This window comes from Fundulus heteroclitus, chromosome 22 (genome assembly GCF_011125445.2).
Source record: "Fundulus heteroclitus isolate FHET01 chromosome 22, MU-UCD_Fhet_4.1, whole genome shotgun sequence".
Taxonomy (NCBI): domain Eukaryota; kingdom Metazoa; phylum Chordata; class Actinopteri; order Cyprinodontiformes; family Fundulidae; genus Fundulus; species Fundulus heteroclitus.
This window is the reverse complement of record NC_046382.1, coordinates 2108362-2124846: the sequence shown is the minus strand read 5'-3', so window position 1 is coordinate 2124846 and position 16485 is coordinate 2108362. Positions and strand designations below refer to the sequence as shown.

General features: G+C 41.1%; 1 protein-coding gene across 1 annotated transcript in view; it reads left to right on the top strand.

Moving 5' to 3' along the window:
• Positions 1 to 444: 444 nt before the first annotated feature.
• The window catches only part of LOC118557086 (NACHT, LRR and PYD domains-containing protein 12-like), an 88371-nt gene continuing 72330 nt past the window's right edge, over positions 445 to 16485 (top strand). Inside the window, exons 1-2 of the mRNA XM_036126187.1 lie at positions 445 to 2347; positions 2472 to 2645. Coding sequence (XP_035982080.1) covers positions 525 to 2347; positions 2472 to 2645 — 1997 coding nt within the window. The 5' untranslated portion in view covers positions 445 to 524. The remainder of the gene's footprint in view (positions 2348 to 2471; positions 2646 to 16485) is intronic.

Sequence of the window (16485 nt, the reverse complement as noted above, 5' to 3'; positions counted from 1 at the left end):
GTCCGGTACTTTTACCCCAGAGAAGCGGTGGCACATTGAATAACTTCTTTTGTAGTGAATTAATCTTGAAAGACAATTCTATACTTTAACACTTTGAATCTAAACAAACTACACAAATAGTACAGATCTGTATTGAGGCTCTATTAACAGGTATCAACACGGGAAAAGAGAAGAATGAGACAAGAATACTGGTCATGTGAGTCTTTATAGAAGCCAATCTCCTCCTACAGCGCCTCTCATTGCACCAGTAGAAACTGGTCACCACTTGGGTATTATCTGGGAGACTGTGGAATAGCATGGATTCCAAGTTTATCCAAGTGTACATACTGCCAGGAGATAACTGATCATTTCCTTTAGTCCCGTATATATATATATATATATATATATATATATATATATATATATATATATATATATATATATATATATATATATATTACACATTTGTGATGTACAAAATGCCTGTGAATTATCTGTTATTTTGACAATAACTGGTTTCAACAGCTCCAACAACCTTTAACTTCATGCAATATCTAATAGTTTCTTTCCTGGCTTTACTTTCTGTTCATTTAGAACATCTTACTGCAGTTCAGCATAAACTGAAATCTGGTCTGAAGGAGAAGTTCCAGTGTGTGTTTGAGGGGATCGCTAAAGCAGGAAGTCCAACCCTTCTGAACCAGATCTACACAGAGCTCTACATCACAGAGGGAGGGACTGGAGAGGTCAATGATGAACATGAGGTCAGACAGATTGAAACAGCATCCAGGAAACCACACAGACCAGAAACAACCATCAGACAAGAAGACATATTTAAAGTCCCACCTGGAAGAGACCAACCAATCAGAACAGTGATGACAAAGGGAGTGGCTGGCATTGGGAAAACAGTCTTAACCCAGAAGTTCACTCTGGACTGGGCTGAAGGCAAAGCCCACCAGAACATCCACTTCATATTTCCATTCACCTTCAGAGAGCTGAGTGTGCTGAAAGAGAAACAGTTCAGCTTGGTGGACCTTGTTCATCACTTCTTTACTGAAACCAAAGGAATCTGCAGCTTTGAACACTTCCAGGTTCTGTTCATCTTTGATGGTCTGGATGAGAGTCGACTTCCTCTGGACTTCCAGAACCAGGAGATCCTGACTGATGTTACAGTGTCCACCTCAGTGGATGTTCTGCTGACAAACCTCATCAGAGGGAAACTGCTTCCCTCTGCTCGCCTCTGGATAACCACACGACCTGCAGCAGCCAATCAGATCCCTGCTGAGTGTGTTGGCATGGTGACAGAGGTCAGAGGGTTCACTGACCCACAGAAGGAGGAGTACTTCAGAAAGAGATTCAGAGATGAGGAGCAGGCCAGGAGGATCATCTCCCACATGAAGACATCAAGAAGCCTCCACATCATGTGCCACATCCCAGTCTTCTGCTGGATCACTGCTACGGTTCTGGAGGACGTGTTGGAGACCAGAGAGGGAGGAGAGCTGCCCAGCACCCTGACTGACATGTACATCCACTTCCTGGTGGTTCAGACCAAAGTGAAGAAGGTCAAGTATAATGGAGGAGCTGAAACAGATCCAGACTGGAGTCCAGAGAGCAGGAAGATGATTGAGTCTCTGGGAAAACTGGCTTTTGATCAGCTGCAGAAAGGAAACCTGATCTTCTATGAATCAGACCTGACAGAGTGTGGCATCGATATCAGAGCAGCCTCAGTGTACTCAGGAGTGTTCACACAGATCTTTAGAGAGGAGAGAGGGTTGTACCAGGACAAGGTGTTCTGCTTCGTCCATCTGAGTGTTCAAGAGTTTCTGGCTGCTCTTCATGTTCATCTGACCTTCATCACCTCTGGTGTCAACATGATGGAAGAAACAGGAACAGTATCTAAGAAAGCTGACCCAAAGTCTTTTCATCAGAGAGCTGTTGACCAGGCCTTGCAGAGTCCAAATGGACACCTGGACTTGTTCCTCCGGTTCCTCCTGGGACTTTCACTGCAGACCAATCAGAGACTCCTACAAGGTCTGCTGACACAGACAGGAAGTAGCTCACAGACCAATCAGGAAACACTTCAGTACATCAAGGAGAAGATCAGTGAGAATGTGTCTGCAGAGAAAAGCATCAATCTGTTCCACTGTCTGAATGAACTGAAGGATCGTTCTCTAGTGGAGGAGATCCAACAGTCTATGAGTTCAGGAAGTCTCTCCACAGATAAACTGTCTCCTGCTCAGTGGTCAGCTCTGATCTTCATCTTAGTGTCATCAGCAGAAGATCTGGATGTGTTTGACCTGAAGAAATTCTCTGCTTCAGAGGGGGTTCTCCTGAGGCTGCTACCAGTGGTTAAAGCCTCCAACAAAGCTCTGTAAGAACACAGATTGTTGCTGCTTTTATTTCTCATAGTGAAAAATCTGCTGATGAAGTAAACATTTATTCATGTTGTTTCAGTTTATGTATAATATTATATATATTTCCCCCTGTCTCCTCAGACTGAGTGGCTGTAACCTCTCAGAGAGAAGCTGTGAAGCTCTGTCCTCAGTTCTAAGCTCCCAGTCTTCCAGTCTTAGAGAACTGGACCTGAGTAACAACAACCTGCAGGATTCAGGAGTGAAGCTTCTCTCTGCTGGACTGAAGAGTCCAAACTGCAGACTGGAAACTCTCAGGTACAAAGTTCTCCATCTTGATGAAACCAGATTTCTGCTCATTACCTGCTGTCAAAGATAGTCTAAATGTTATTTTAATAACAGTTTCGGTAACTGTTCTTGTCTGACCTTCATTCTCTATCTTGGCTTCATTTATTGATTCCATCAATGAGATTAAAGTTATCTAAACATCAGAACCATGGTTCTACTAGGACCACCAGGTTATCTTTGGTATTTTAGGCCCAGCTTAAAGCCAGCCCCTTCTGCAGAGTTTAGTCCCAATTACACTGGCTCATAATCGAGAGACTGGGTTTTTGTTGCCCTGGCGAAGAGCTGGGTCAAACTGTGCTGCTTTAGAGCAGTGTTGAGTGAATGCCCCTCTCTTCAGTGATTGGCTGCGGGGTGATGAGGAGAAATGAGAAGGTTTGCTCTGAGGAAGTCCAGTTAAAGGGAAGAGCGACAAATTAATATTAAGGATCACTATGAACATAGTGGGTCACACTGAAATTTAATTGTATTATTTTTAAACAAAATTAAACTTCAGCTTTCTATACATGCTGCATCAGATCCATGTTTTTATCAAGAGTTTGTCTCATTTCACACAAAAGCTGTTCTCTGAAGTTCTATCCATCCCCCTCATGTGGTAGAAGGCAGCGGCTGTCTGTTTTTCCCTGCTGCAGGCCTATCTTTCCAATGACAGAGCAGCCCCCTGATGGTAGTCAGCACGCAATCAAATCGATAAAAAATATCACTGTTTTAAAAATCTTTTAAACTTCTAACTTGTTCTCATCATTCCCATCATTTCTGATGTAAAATATTTAAACTAAACTGTACATTACAACTAGATGTATCTGAAAACATCCGGGGGGAGGAGGCAGGTGGCTTCGTGAGCGTTGCCTGCTCCAGGGGAGCTGTACATGGGCACGGACAGCTCGCACCCTAAGACAATCAGGGGAAAAAGCCTGAAAATAAAAATAGTTTTAATGACGTTAGAATCTTTTCTATTTATGTACTCTCCTCGCCATGACTGAGACAAAAGATCTCATATAAAGGAGTAAATAATAACTCTGAAAACATTCTCAAGAAGGAGCGGTTTGCCCCAGTAACCTGCAACAACTCTCCAACACAAGCAGACAGAGATCAGACAGGCTCTGCTTTGTTCCATTATTAGATGGGAGATCCAGATATTTATCCTCATGGGTTACTCCTTAAAAATATCCTAGAGGGCGTGCTTTGGTGGCGCAGTGGTTACCGTGCACAACCTCTGTATGGAGGCCTTAGCCCTTGACGTGGCTGACGCAGGTTCAACCCCGAGCTATTGTCCTTGGCTGCATATCTCTACCCTCTCTCATGCCCCATTTCCTGTCAGCCTACTGTACAAAAATTGTGCCACTAGTGTCGTAAAATCCTTAAAAAAATATATATCCTAGACTTTCTCGCATGTACAGGTATAAAAACATTATTTATATTTTTTCTTTTATTTATGTTTCATTTATAATGATGTATGAAGATTTACCATTTCTTGCAGATTTTTCTTTAAAGTGTCAACTGGGGGGGGGGGTCTAAAGCAACGCCCAGGAGGCATATCCTTCTTCTAGACCGTTCTAGGCTGGTAGAATCCCTACACCGGCAACTATAAACTGAGCAGGGAGGAGCCAAGCAGGGTGGGCCAGTGTAACTGCGCCTTTAGTGTCAGTTTACAGAGTTTCCATCCTAGTGGAGCTCTAGTCTGGATTCATCTGTTTAAATGTGTCAGATGTTACTTTTTATTCCCTACAAAAGGAAATACAGTTGGATTTATATTTTACCTGCTGATCACCAGTTTCTTGTGTTTTTCCCAGCTGAAAATGACCAGTCCAGAACTTCTACCTCAACTTTCTCATGTTCTCATGTGTTGAATTGTGTGTCTGCAGCTTGTCAGGCTGTCTGGTCTCAGAGGAAGGCTGTGCTTCTCTGGTCTCAGCAGTGACCTCCAACCCATCCCATCTGAAAGAGTTGGACCTGAGCTACAATTATCCAGGAGACTCAGGAGTGAAGCTGCTGTCATCTGGACTGAAGGATTCATGCAGGAAACTGGAAACTCTCAGGTATGGAGGAACCTGCTGCTGGTGGCAGTTTGTAGAGCACTTAATTTTGGAAAATATTTTATTTTGAAACTTCCCACATGACCTGGATACACATCTGAAGTTCAATCATCTCCAAAATTACTTCAACCAAACCACTAGCATAGCATCAACTGCCGGTACCAGAGGAGGAAATGAACTACTTTTTTTGTTCTTTTACTTACTGGATGTTAACATATTGATGCTCCATCCTGGATGAGCTGCACTACCTGAGCCACCTGTGTGGGTTGTAGACTCTGTCTCATGCTATCACTAGAGTGAAAGCTCTGCCAGCATTCAAAAGTGAGCAAAACATCAGCCAGAAAGCAGAGGAACTGAGAAGTGGTCTGTGGTCACCACCTGTAGAACCACTCCTTTATAGGAGTGTTTTGCTAAATGCCTCTAGTTTACAACTGCTGTCTATTCCATTTGCACAACAGCAGGCTAAATTGATAATTTATTCATTCATTATACCCAATTCCAACCAAGTTGTTCAAGGAGATATTCCCCATGATCAATGGCTCTATTTTAGACATGATTATTCTCTCCTTAGTAAATGGGTATGTACCACAGGCTTTTAAAGTAGCTGTTATTAAACCTTTACTTAAGAAACCTTGTTTTGAAGATGAGTTGAGTTAGTAAATTACAGAAATATATCTAATCTTCTTTTCCTATCTAAAATTCTTGAGAAAGTAGTTGCTAATCAACTTTGTGAACATTTACAAAGTAATGACCTACTTGAGGAGTTTCAGTCAGTCACTAATGACATTCTCATGGCCTCAGATAATAGACTTGTGTCTATACTTGTCCTGTTAGATCTCAGTGCTGCATTAGATACAGTTGATCACAATATTCTCCTACAAAGACTTGAACATACTGTAGGGATTAAGGGGAAAGCATTAGGCTGGTTTAAATCTGATCTGTCGGACAGATTCCAGTTTGTTCATGTTCATAATAAATCTTCCTCAAACTCTAGGGTCACTTGTGGAGTACCATAGGGTTCAGTCCTTGGACCAATTCTCTTTACTATATTACTCTTTAATTTCCACTGTTATGCTGATGACACTATATTTATATATAAATCCTGATGAATCCATCAATTACTTCAACTACAGGCATGTCTTGATGACATCAAAAGCTGGATGTCAGCTGGATGTCGCCCTCCACTCCCTCAGCAATCTGCCATTAACTTGGCCTCTGGTAATTAAGTAAAAAATCTTGGTGTTATTTTTGACCAAGACATGTAATTTAAATCCCATATTAAACAGGTTTCCAGAGTTTCATTTTTTCACCTCAGGAATATCGCCAAAATTAGAAACATTCTGTCCAGGGGTGATGCTGAAAAACTAGTCCATGCATTTGTTACTTCAAGGCTGGACTATTGAAATTCTTCATACTTTGGCTCTTTGTAGCAGCTCTCTATTATTGTACGTAACATTTAGTCAGTCCTACTGGTGCTACCTTTTAGTGTTCAACAGACGGGATGTTTCATCTGTTTATTTACACAAAATACTACCTAGAAAAGTGTCATTGTCATTGATATTGTTTTGCCAACAGTAGCTAAGGTGGCTAAACCAGCAATAAAAAATTGTTCACTACTGTTGTTTAATGTTTCATGTTCAGTTGAACAGTTCAGCACGGCTTCAAAAAAGATAAAGATTTTAAAACAAAATCTGACTTTAAAATTAATTAACCAGTTGATTGCTTCAAATTCCTGACAAGCAGCATTCACTCCTGGAGAAGCGTAGAGCCACAGGGAGAGTCGTCTGCATTGTACATGGCTTTGCAGCAATCCCTCATACTGAGCAAGCATGAAGCGACAGCGGAAAGAAAAACCACCCATTAGCGGGAAGGAAAACCTCTGGCAGAACCAGAACCAGTATGAACGGTCATCTGCCTCGACCGACTGGGGTTACAGAAGACAGAGCAGAGACACAACAAGAGAGACAAAAAAGCTCAGAAACTCACATTGATCCAGTAATCTGTTCTACATTAGATGGTAATAGCGGGTGATCTGTCTTCCCTGGATGATGTCACAGTTAACAGAATGCCAGACCAGGTGTACCTACTATGAAGAAAAAAAGAGAGAGAACAAAGAGATAAAAGCTGAAATGACGATAAGCAATGCAAACTGGAGAACAGTAGGAGAACCCAGTAGAGTGAGAGAAATAGACCCTGATGTCTTCCAGCAGCCTTAGCCTACAGCAGCATAACTACACAGATAGCTCAAGGTAACATGAGCCACCATAACTATAAGCTTTGTCAAAAAGGAAAGTTTTAGACTTAGACAACTTTATTTGTCATTTGTATGCAGAGTGTGTACAAAATAACATTTAGTTTGCATACAGCTTGCAAAATTACAGTAAATTGCAGTAAATTACAGGATAAGGTGCAGCAGTGATTTATAGTAAACAATTGAAATGTAAACAATGCAGGGGAAATAGACAGTGTGAGATCACAGAGTACAGGTGAGTATTATTAAAACCGTGCAAATATACGAATGTGGTACAGAGTCCATTTGTGGCTTCAGCAGTTCAGAGTTCATTTTGTGGCTTCAGCAGTTCAACAGTCTGATGGCAACAGAGTACCGTCAACCTTTGGACTCCAGCTGGCAGGATGGATCTGGTCCTGGAAAAGGCTCTTAAGCTGTGGCTACAGTCTTTAACCCGGTTTCACCTCACCTGCTGGAATCCTCCGGTATGTTGGTCTCCGGCTCGAAGGACCAATTAAATGTCAGGTTTAAAGCACCTAAAACATTCAATAAACAACACACATCAGGGAGAAAAGACAACAGACGTTAATTTTGCTCTCGAGAGGAGAAACGACAGAGATCTGCTCCTTTACAAATCTTTCATCGCTTTGAAGCACACCCCGTCATCACCTCTCTTTTTATTTCAAATAGGGGAGGTCCTTAATTACAAAACACCATTGCAGCACTAAGGAAGTAGGGGAACAGTCACATCCAAGATAACACAGCATGATTTAATCACATCTCTTCCAGGCACTCAATGCAGACCATTCATTACTCAGAAAATGGGTCACAAGTATCACAGATAACTGGGTGCATCACAGTTACACAAATTCCTTGTACCATTATCAACACAACATGTTTCCTGTCTTCTGCAGGTCTCCTAGAATGGCAGAAGATAGTAAAGGACCCAAACAAATGATAAAGCTACAACACTAACCACCTCACTTATATATTCCAGTAAATATATGATGAAAAACCCAATAAATCATTAACACAATAAAAGAAGTACAAAATATTCCCAACATCTATATATACATATCTGTACATATCTGTAAAACTCTATTTATAGTAATATCCACCTGTATATTATATTCGGTACATATCCAGCTCTAAATTTAGTTTACAATACTAGTTATCTATATATTATACTCATGTGACAAATCTATCAGTAAAATTCTGTTTATAATAGTAACAACAAACAGAAGAGGTTTTATTGCTTTGCAGTTTGGATGAGGGAAACTGAGGGTTAAATGTTCAAAAGAACTGTAGTTATTAATTGGTCTGGGACTAATTAATAAATTCGACTAAAAGATGGTTGCTACTCCTCCTCCTCTTCCCATAGATCTGGGAATGTGGAAATTTAAATACCTGGAGAGAGTTGACTCATTTATACTAACGTATTCCTCTTGTAGCCAGGTTTCTGTGAGACAATAAAAAAATCTGTTTATCAGAAATCAATTCATTAACTAACAAAGTCTTTGTAAAGGGGGGGGGGGGGGACCTTATATCTAATAGACCAAATTAAATATGTATAATATGATTGAATTTGACTTTGTAAAGTGCCTTGAGATGACATGTTTCATGAATCAGCTCTATATAAATACAATTGAATTGAAATTGAATTGAAGTAATTGTTTGATTTTTAGGTTCAAGTTGAGTCATATTGATTTTTATTAGATTTTTATGATTTGTTTGTTTTAGATCAGTTTGTGATCGAAAATCTGGTCAGCAGCACCAAAACTTAGTGCTGCTGACCACCTCCACAGCTGAGTTGTTGATGAGCAGTGGAGCGGGGTGAGGCTGGTTCTTCCTGAAGTCGACGATGATCTCCTTTGTCTTCTCCACGTTCAGGATCAGGCTGTTGTCTCTGCACCAGTCCACCAGCTGCTCCACCTCCTCTCTGTAGTCCTGGTCGTTGTCTTCCCTGATCATGCCCACCACCGTTGTGTCGTCTGCAAACTTCACAATGTGATTGGTGGTGAACCTGGGAGCGCAGTCATGTGTCATCAGGGTGAACAGCAGGGGACTCAGGACGCAGCCCTGAGGGGAGCCCGTGCTGGGCTGCGTCCTGAGCCCCCTGCTGTTGTAGCCTACGTGTAGCCTACGTTGTTTTCAGGACACCACCTAGACAACCAGCGGTTGAATGATGACATGCGGCTAAACATGTCATCACTGGTCAGATGAGGCAGGGGGGCAGAGAAAATTACAGAGTCCGACATTGTTTTAGCAAACTTCCACACCTAAGCAACACCAACTTTAGTGACCTCCGTTCGGCGTGAATAACAATCTTACTGTATTTACACTTATCCTCAGCCAGCAGTTTCAGGTAGGATTCTATGTCCCCCAAACCGTATTAGTTGACGCTAGATAATTGTAGGACAATGTGTGTCTGAGAGACATTGTCCATGTTTGCTGCTGAAAGAGACTGATGGTCTGACCCCCCTCCTCCTTTCAGGGTGGAGCCTGCTGGAGCCCGATGGCTGACACCAGGTCTGAGGAAGTGTAAGTGTGTTTTTATTTGATTCATGACAACAAAGCAGCTCACATTCAACCATCTTCAGACTGTCCATCACTCATTCAGGAGTCATCATCAATAAATGATCAATAACTGCAGCTGGATTGTCTTTGTTCTCTCCATCAGATTCCTGTCAACTCACAATCGACACAAACACAGTGAGCAGAAAACTCAAACTGTCTGAAGACAACAGGAAGGTGACACTGGTGGAGGAGCTTCAGTCATATCCTGATCATCCAGATAGATTTGATGTTCCTCAGCTGCTGTGTAGAGATGCTCTGACTGGTCGCTGTTACTGGGAGGTTGAGTGGAGAAGAAGAGTTGAGATATCAGTGAGTTACAGAAGAATCAGGAGGAGAGGGGACATTGAAGACTGTTCGTTTGGAAAGAATGATCAGTCCTGGAGTCTGAGCTGCTCTGATGTTCGTTACACTGTCTGGCACAATAAAAGAGGAATGCATATATCCTCCTCCTCCTCTGCCTCTGGTAGAGTAGCAGTGTATGTGGACCATCCTGCTGGTATTCTGTCCTTCTACAGAGTCTCCTCTGACTCACTGATCCACCTCCACACCTTCAACACCACATTCACTGAACCTCTGCATCCTGGCTTTGGGTTCAGGTATACCAGTCCAGGTTCCTCAGTGTTTCTGTGCTGATTGAGTCTAAAGAGTCTCCTCCTGTCAGAGAAAGCCTCTCCCTGTTGAACAGATAGTTCAGTCTGTTCATGTCTGTCTCTTTCACTCAGAAACACGTTTTCACATTCATGGATTCAATCTGTTTCTTTGTGAAACTCTTCTAAATGACTCCTTGGAAACTTCTTCCTCTTCCAGTCCTTTAAAGATGGAAGCTGGGATTATTCCAGGATCCACATGTTGTTTTTCTGCCAGTTTCCAGTCAAAGCTTCACTCTGAATATCAGCATGTTGACTTTCTCTCTAGGTTTTTACTTTCATTCATCACTCATATTTCATTGAAATGTTGCCAGTTTTTCTCTGAACTTTTATTTTTCTAAACATTTTTTAGATTCAAATGTTAAATTTTATTTTGTATATTTGCTGACAAAACGCCTCTTAAATGTGGTCATGACATCATGTGTCAATGATAATTCCAGTTTTAAACAGCTGGCAAAGTGAAGATGATTTGCTTTGTGAGCTTCTGATGGGTTGATTCATGTTATTTTTGTTAATTAATTACATTTATTCATCTATTTTAAGGCATCATCTCAAACTCTCTGTTTCTTTTTGTGACATCATGGAAACATTAATCAACCAAGACATCAGAAAAAAAAACTTTTGACCAAGGTTCTCAGGAGCCCAGTGGTCGTATTCACAAAGATTCCTAGAACTAAAAGTAGCTCTTAGTGACGTCTTTTTAGGAAAGATATTTCTATATTACTGAGCCTGAAGCAGGAAGATGGTGGAAACAGAGAGAGCTGATTGGCCGATCCACCACCTGAACTCTGGACGAAATGAGCTCATAAACTTCTTTAACAATTCAATTATTGATATAAGATCAACTTCATCACCACCATCAAGGGAAATGAATTAGTTTCAGCATCCCGACGGGTTAAAGGCGCGGCTATGTTAATGAGATTGATTAAGGATAAATATTAGAATATTGAATAATCTTGAATAAAAATGTGATATATAACAGAGGTAAGAAAGTATTTTCTGGATTTCATGATGTCAGCTGCCTAAATGGTCTAGAAGTTTGCTTGTGTGATGCCATCTCTTTGTTTTGATTGCTGCTGTGCTTCTAAGCACGCAGGTTGGTGCATAAAAGCACCCAAGATGCAGAGAGAAAAAGATGCTCTGATCTGCCGCAACATGCTTTAAAGTATTTGCTCTGTGATCCAGGGACCAGTTTACCTTTCAACACTCCTCTATTCTCCTCTCAGAGCTCCGATCTGCTGTCCAATTCAGCTTTTCCACCATTTTTCTTCATTTTATGTCGTTATTTCTCCAAATCCAACTGCTTTATATAAGCAGGGGATCCCAGTAAAATGCTGACAGGTGAGTGGGCATTAATATCAACTAGATGAAGTAGTAAAATGACTGGTGAGTACAAATAAATGAGCAAATCAGAATAATGAGGAGGATTTAAATGAGTTCAAACATTCTGATGCTGTGGGACAATTATTTAATTAGCTAAATTTTATTATGACATATTTCTTCATCCAATCTGGTTGTTTAATTTCTCCTTTGATCACTAAGAGCACATTTGTATTTTTTTTATCAACCAATTACAGCACCGGGCAACAGGGTCAACAACACCTGACTAAGAAAGAAGTGTCTGTCATTCTTCCTCAGAGTCTCAGCAGCATCTGAATCTCTGAAGCTCAGACTCCTAGGAGGAGTTTCTAGACTAAGACAGGAGCTCTGAGAGGCTCTGAGGATCTTTGTGAATACGGATCCAGGAGTCTGAGATATGTTCTCTAACCGTTTCCACTCTGATAAATGTCAATTTGTTTTTCTAATGTTTCTGAATATTTTTGGCTGATGTGTTGCTTTTTATGATCTTTCAGCTGTCAAAGGTTCTGTTTAATTGTTCTATCTGCAGGTCTATTAATTATTGGGCTGATGTTTGGCTGAGAAATCACTTAGCTTCCTTAAAAATGTCCTTTAATTACAGTTCATGACATAAGAGGGTGTGATTACTTTCTCACATCCTTAATAAATCAAATCCTGATTTGAAAACTGCTTATTGTGTTTTCTTTATGCAATATTAAAATCAGTTTGATCTGAAACATTTAATTGGGACCAAAAAAAGCAAAACCAGAACTAATCTGTGAGGGTGTGAATACCTTCTCACATCACTTTGTGTATGTTTGACATTTGTTGCTAATGTGCTAAGTTGTCCAAAGAAATCAACCTGTCTGGTCTGGATTTAGAAGCAGAACCTTGTATTTAAGTGGTTCTGGATGTATGGATGAGTTTAGAACCTCCTGCAGAAACCAAACCAGATGCTCAGATCTTCTCATCTGGAACATCTGAAGAACGTCTGACTGAAACCAGAGACATCAGGTCCACTGTCAGGTGGGCAGCATAGAAAAATAAGCAGAAAACCAACAAAATAAAATCTGACAAAGCAGAAATAAAAACCGTGACACCATGAAAACAGAACTTTCTGATCTCACACCTGAAACTTTAAAATTAAGAAAGTTTGCAAGTTCGGTTCTGATGCTCCATGTCCAGAATGACCCCAATCTAAAGTTCTGGCTTTAGGGTTCGTTTGTTTCAGCCCTCCAGGAGCTCCAGCCGGGTGGAGTCAGCCGTCAGTTACTTCATCTAAAAAAAAGCTGAAAACATTGAAGCTCGTCCTGCAGAAAATGGACCTTCAGAACTTCTGAGGTGGACCCAGTGTAACCGCTAGACCGACAACATCTGCACATGGAGAGCAGAACACTGAGGCTACCATAGTAAACATCATGCTAAATATGAGCTGGAGCTCAGCCAGAAGCTTCAGTTTGGATGTGAAGAAACCAGAACATCCCAACCCAGACGAGAGGAACACTGAGGAGTCCACTGGACTCAGCAACCAGAACCACAGGCCTACAGGAACACAGAGGAGTCCACTGGACTCAGGAACCAGAACCACAGGCCTACGCAAAATACAAGGTTCTGTTCAAGCTGCACACAGGAGGTCCGTACTTCATCTGCTGCAGAACTGAAGCCCAAACAGGTTCTACACAGAACAGAGGCGGTTCTTCAGGAGGGGAGGGCGATACCAGGGTCCACATCTGGCTGATGTCCCTGAAGGTCTTGATCGGGTTCATGGTTCTAGAGCAGCAGGTCTCCTCTGACGTTCTGCTCCGGGTTTGGACCTCCAACCTTCATCCCAGCAGGAACTTGCTGAGGTCTCACTGGTTGCTGCCTGAACGGCACCGGGCCGGGTGAGCAGAACAGGTCCGGCAGTAAGGACGACATGGTTCTGCAGGAAGCCGCTGGCAGAGCGAGCAGAACCGAGGGCCCCTGTCCTTCCACTGGAGAGGCTGCTGGCGCCGGACGGACCGCGGGTCCCAGGAGGAGCTGGACGGACCCGTCCAGCTCCTCCTGGGACCCATATATTATATCAAACCCATATATTTATGGATAAATATAGCTGAGTGTCATCAGCATAACAGTGGAAATTAATCCCATGCTGTCTGATAATTTTGCCAATGGGAAGCATATATATTGTAAATAGAATTGGTCCAAGGACTGAACCCTGTGGTACTCCACAAGTGACCCTAGAGTTTGAGGTAGATTTATTATTAACATGAACAAACTGGAATCTGTCCGACAGATAAGATTTAAACCAGCCTAATTCTTCTCCCTTAATCCCTACAGTATGTTCAAGTCTTTGTAGGAGAATATTGTGATCAACTGTATCAAATGCAGCACTGAGATCTAACAGGACAAGTATAGACACAAGTCCATTATCTGAGGCCATGAGAATGTCATTAGTGACCTTGACCAGAGCTGTTTCAGTGCTATGATGAGCTCTGAAGCCTGACTGAAACTCCTCAAGTAGGTCATTACTTTGTAAATGTTCACATAGTTGATTAGCAACTACTTTCTCAAGAATTTTAGATAAGAAAAGAAGATTAGATATAGGTCTGTAATTTACTAACTCGTCTTGATCAAGAGATGGTTTCTTAAGTAAAGGTTCAATGACAGCTACTTTGAAAGCCTGTGGTACATATCCATTTACCAAGGATAGATTAATCATGTCTAAAATAGGACCACTGATCAGAGGGAATACCTCCTTAAACAACTTGGTTGGGATTGGGTCTAACATACAGGTAGAAGGTTTAGATGAAGCTAAAATTTTAGATAGCTCAGAAAGCTCTACTGCTTTTAAACAGTTCAGACACTGCGCAGGTTCTAAGGATTCCTCCAATGCTGCCTCACTTACTGAGGACGAGGTAATCATGTTTGGGAGGATGCTGATTATTTAATTTTTAATGGCATAAATTTTATTTATGAAGAATCCCATAAAGTCATTACTGCTAAGAGCTAAGGGAATGGATGGATCAACAGAGCTATGACTCTGTGTATGTTTGGCAACTGTACTGAAGAGAAATCTAGGATTATTTTTATTTTCCTCAATTAATGATGAAAAATATGCTGCTCTAACTCTGCGAAGGGTGTTTTTATACAACAATAGACTGTCCAGACCCGGCTGCAGAAACAAATTACAGGGGGGGCATTCCATTTTTTTAGGGGGGCACACTTAAAAAAAAAAAAAAAAAAAAAAAAAAAAATATATATATATATATATATATATATATATATATATATATATATATATATATATATATATATATATATATATATATATATATGTTTCAGGCTGAACAGTGGCTCTGTGACTACTGTAACGAACAAACAAATAGCAATAGTGTAGTCAGTGTTGCCAAATTAGGCAGGTTTCCAACCAATTAGGCTTTTGAACACATTGAGCTGGAAAAAATATAGCTTATGGGCAGATAAAAATTTTTAGAAGCTTTTCATAACATTTGTTGGGCTTTTAGAAAGAATTACTAACAAAATATATCAAAATAGTCATCTATTTTTTAAATAAGTTGAATCTGTCGATCTGACATCATCAATGAATAATAGTTATAATGAATAATATTGTTATAGTAAAACAAGAAAAGAATAACGGTTAATCAAGTGTTTGGTCAGTGTAAACGCCCAAGAGGGGTTGAGTTCTACTTATCAACTTCAAAAAATTTCATGACTGCGTGTAAGAGAAATGTTTAGTTGAGCTATACTAAGAGAAATTACGTTTATATTAAGGTAGATTTACAACTCATATTGGGAAGCTATTTATAATTTATTTTTTTCCGGTTGATATATCCTGATTGTTAAAGAAATCTTGTGTTATTTGGTTGTCTGATTGTACATTTTGTTTGGAGCCAATATGCACAGTTTTTTTCTTTGCTTCGGCGCAGTTGTGTGCTAATGGCATGTTCTTATGTGTTTATTAGTTCTGTGCTTTTAACATGAGAGAGTTTGAGATTTGGGCTTGTATTTTTATTTTAAGTTGGGCAGGTTTTATGCTGCTCTGGGTTACTGGAAACTAACAGTGACATAGCTGTCACCTGTAGCGCTGTGTCTTAACTTAAAAGTCCAGCATAAGCTACATGCTCATAAACATGAGCGCGGGTGTCAGGCTGAACACTGACTGAAGTAACAATTGTGACTAGAACAGGTTCTGTAATTACAGCAGCTATGAGAACAAGGAGCAGAACAGCTTGTGCTCGTAGCTGTCCTAGCTAACCCTGCTAGCTGTCTAGCTAACCCTGCTAGCTGTCTAGCTAACCCTCCTAGCGTTAATGTTTACTCCAGTTTAGACTTCAGTGCTGGCATTTCAAACAGAAATTAATAACGCTCCTTCCAGCTCGCTCTCTGCTTCGTTGTCACTTCTTGTAATTGTTTGGTAATCAGACCAAATTTTCATCCCGCTCTACCGACACCAACGGTGACCACCACAACCGAACTACGATGGCGATTGAAGGCTATGACTCTGTGTCCCGCCCCACTCCAGCTGTGATTGGCTAGCAAGTTGCCGTCGGTCGTTGATTTGATTGGTTAAATTGTATGATTGGCACATCAAAGATGGTACTAAAAGGACGTTGGCCACTCCGAGGTAAAAAAATAATAAAAAATACAGCTTCCAGTCCAGGGCGGGCACAGCTGGCTCACAGGGCGGGCACGGCCCCCCAATGCCCGCCCATGCCGCCGGGTCTGAGACTGTCCCTCCAGATTAGGTAGGATTCCTCTTGGTGTGTAGAGCGCCATTTTCTCTCCAATTTCCTAACATTGTGCTTCAAGGAACGCAGCTCTGAATTAAACCAAGGAGCCAGCTTCCTGTGAATAATCACCTTCTTTTTCAAGGGAGCTACATTGTCTAATGCAGAACGCAATGACAAAGTCATACCGTTAACAAAGACATCTATTTGTGAATTCGAAGAAACAACATTGCTGCTATCTGCAGGGCATTTCTG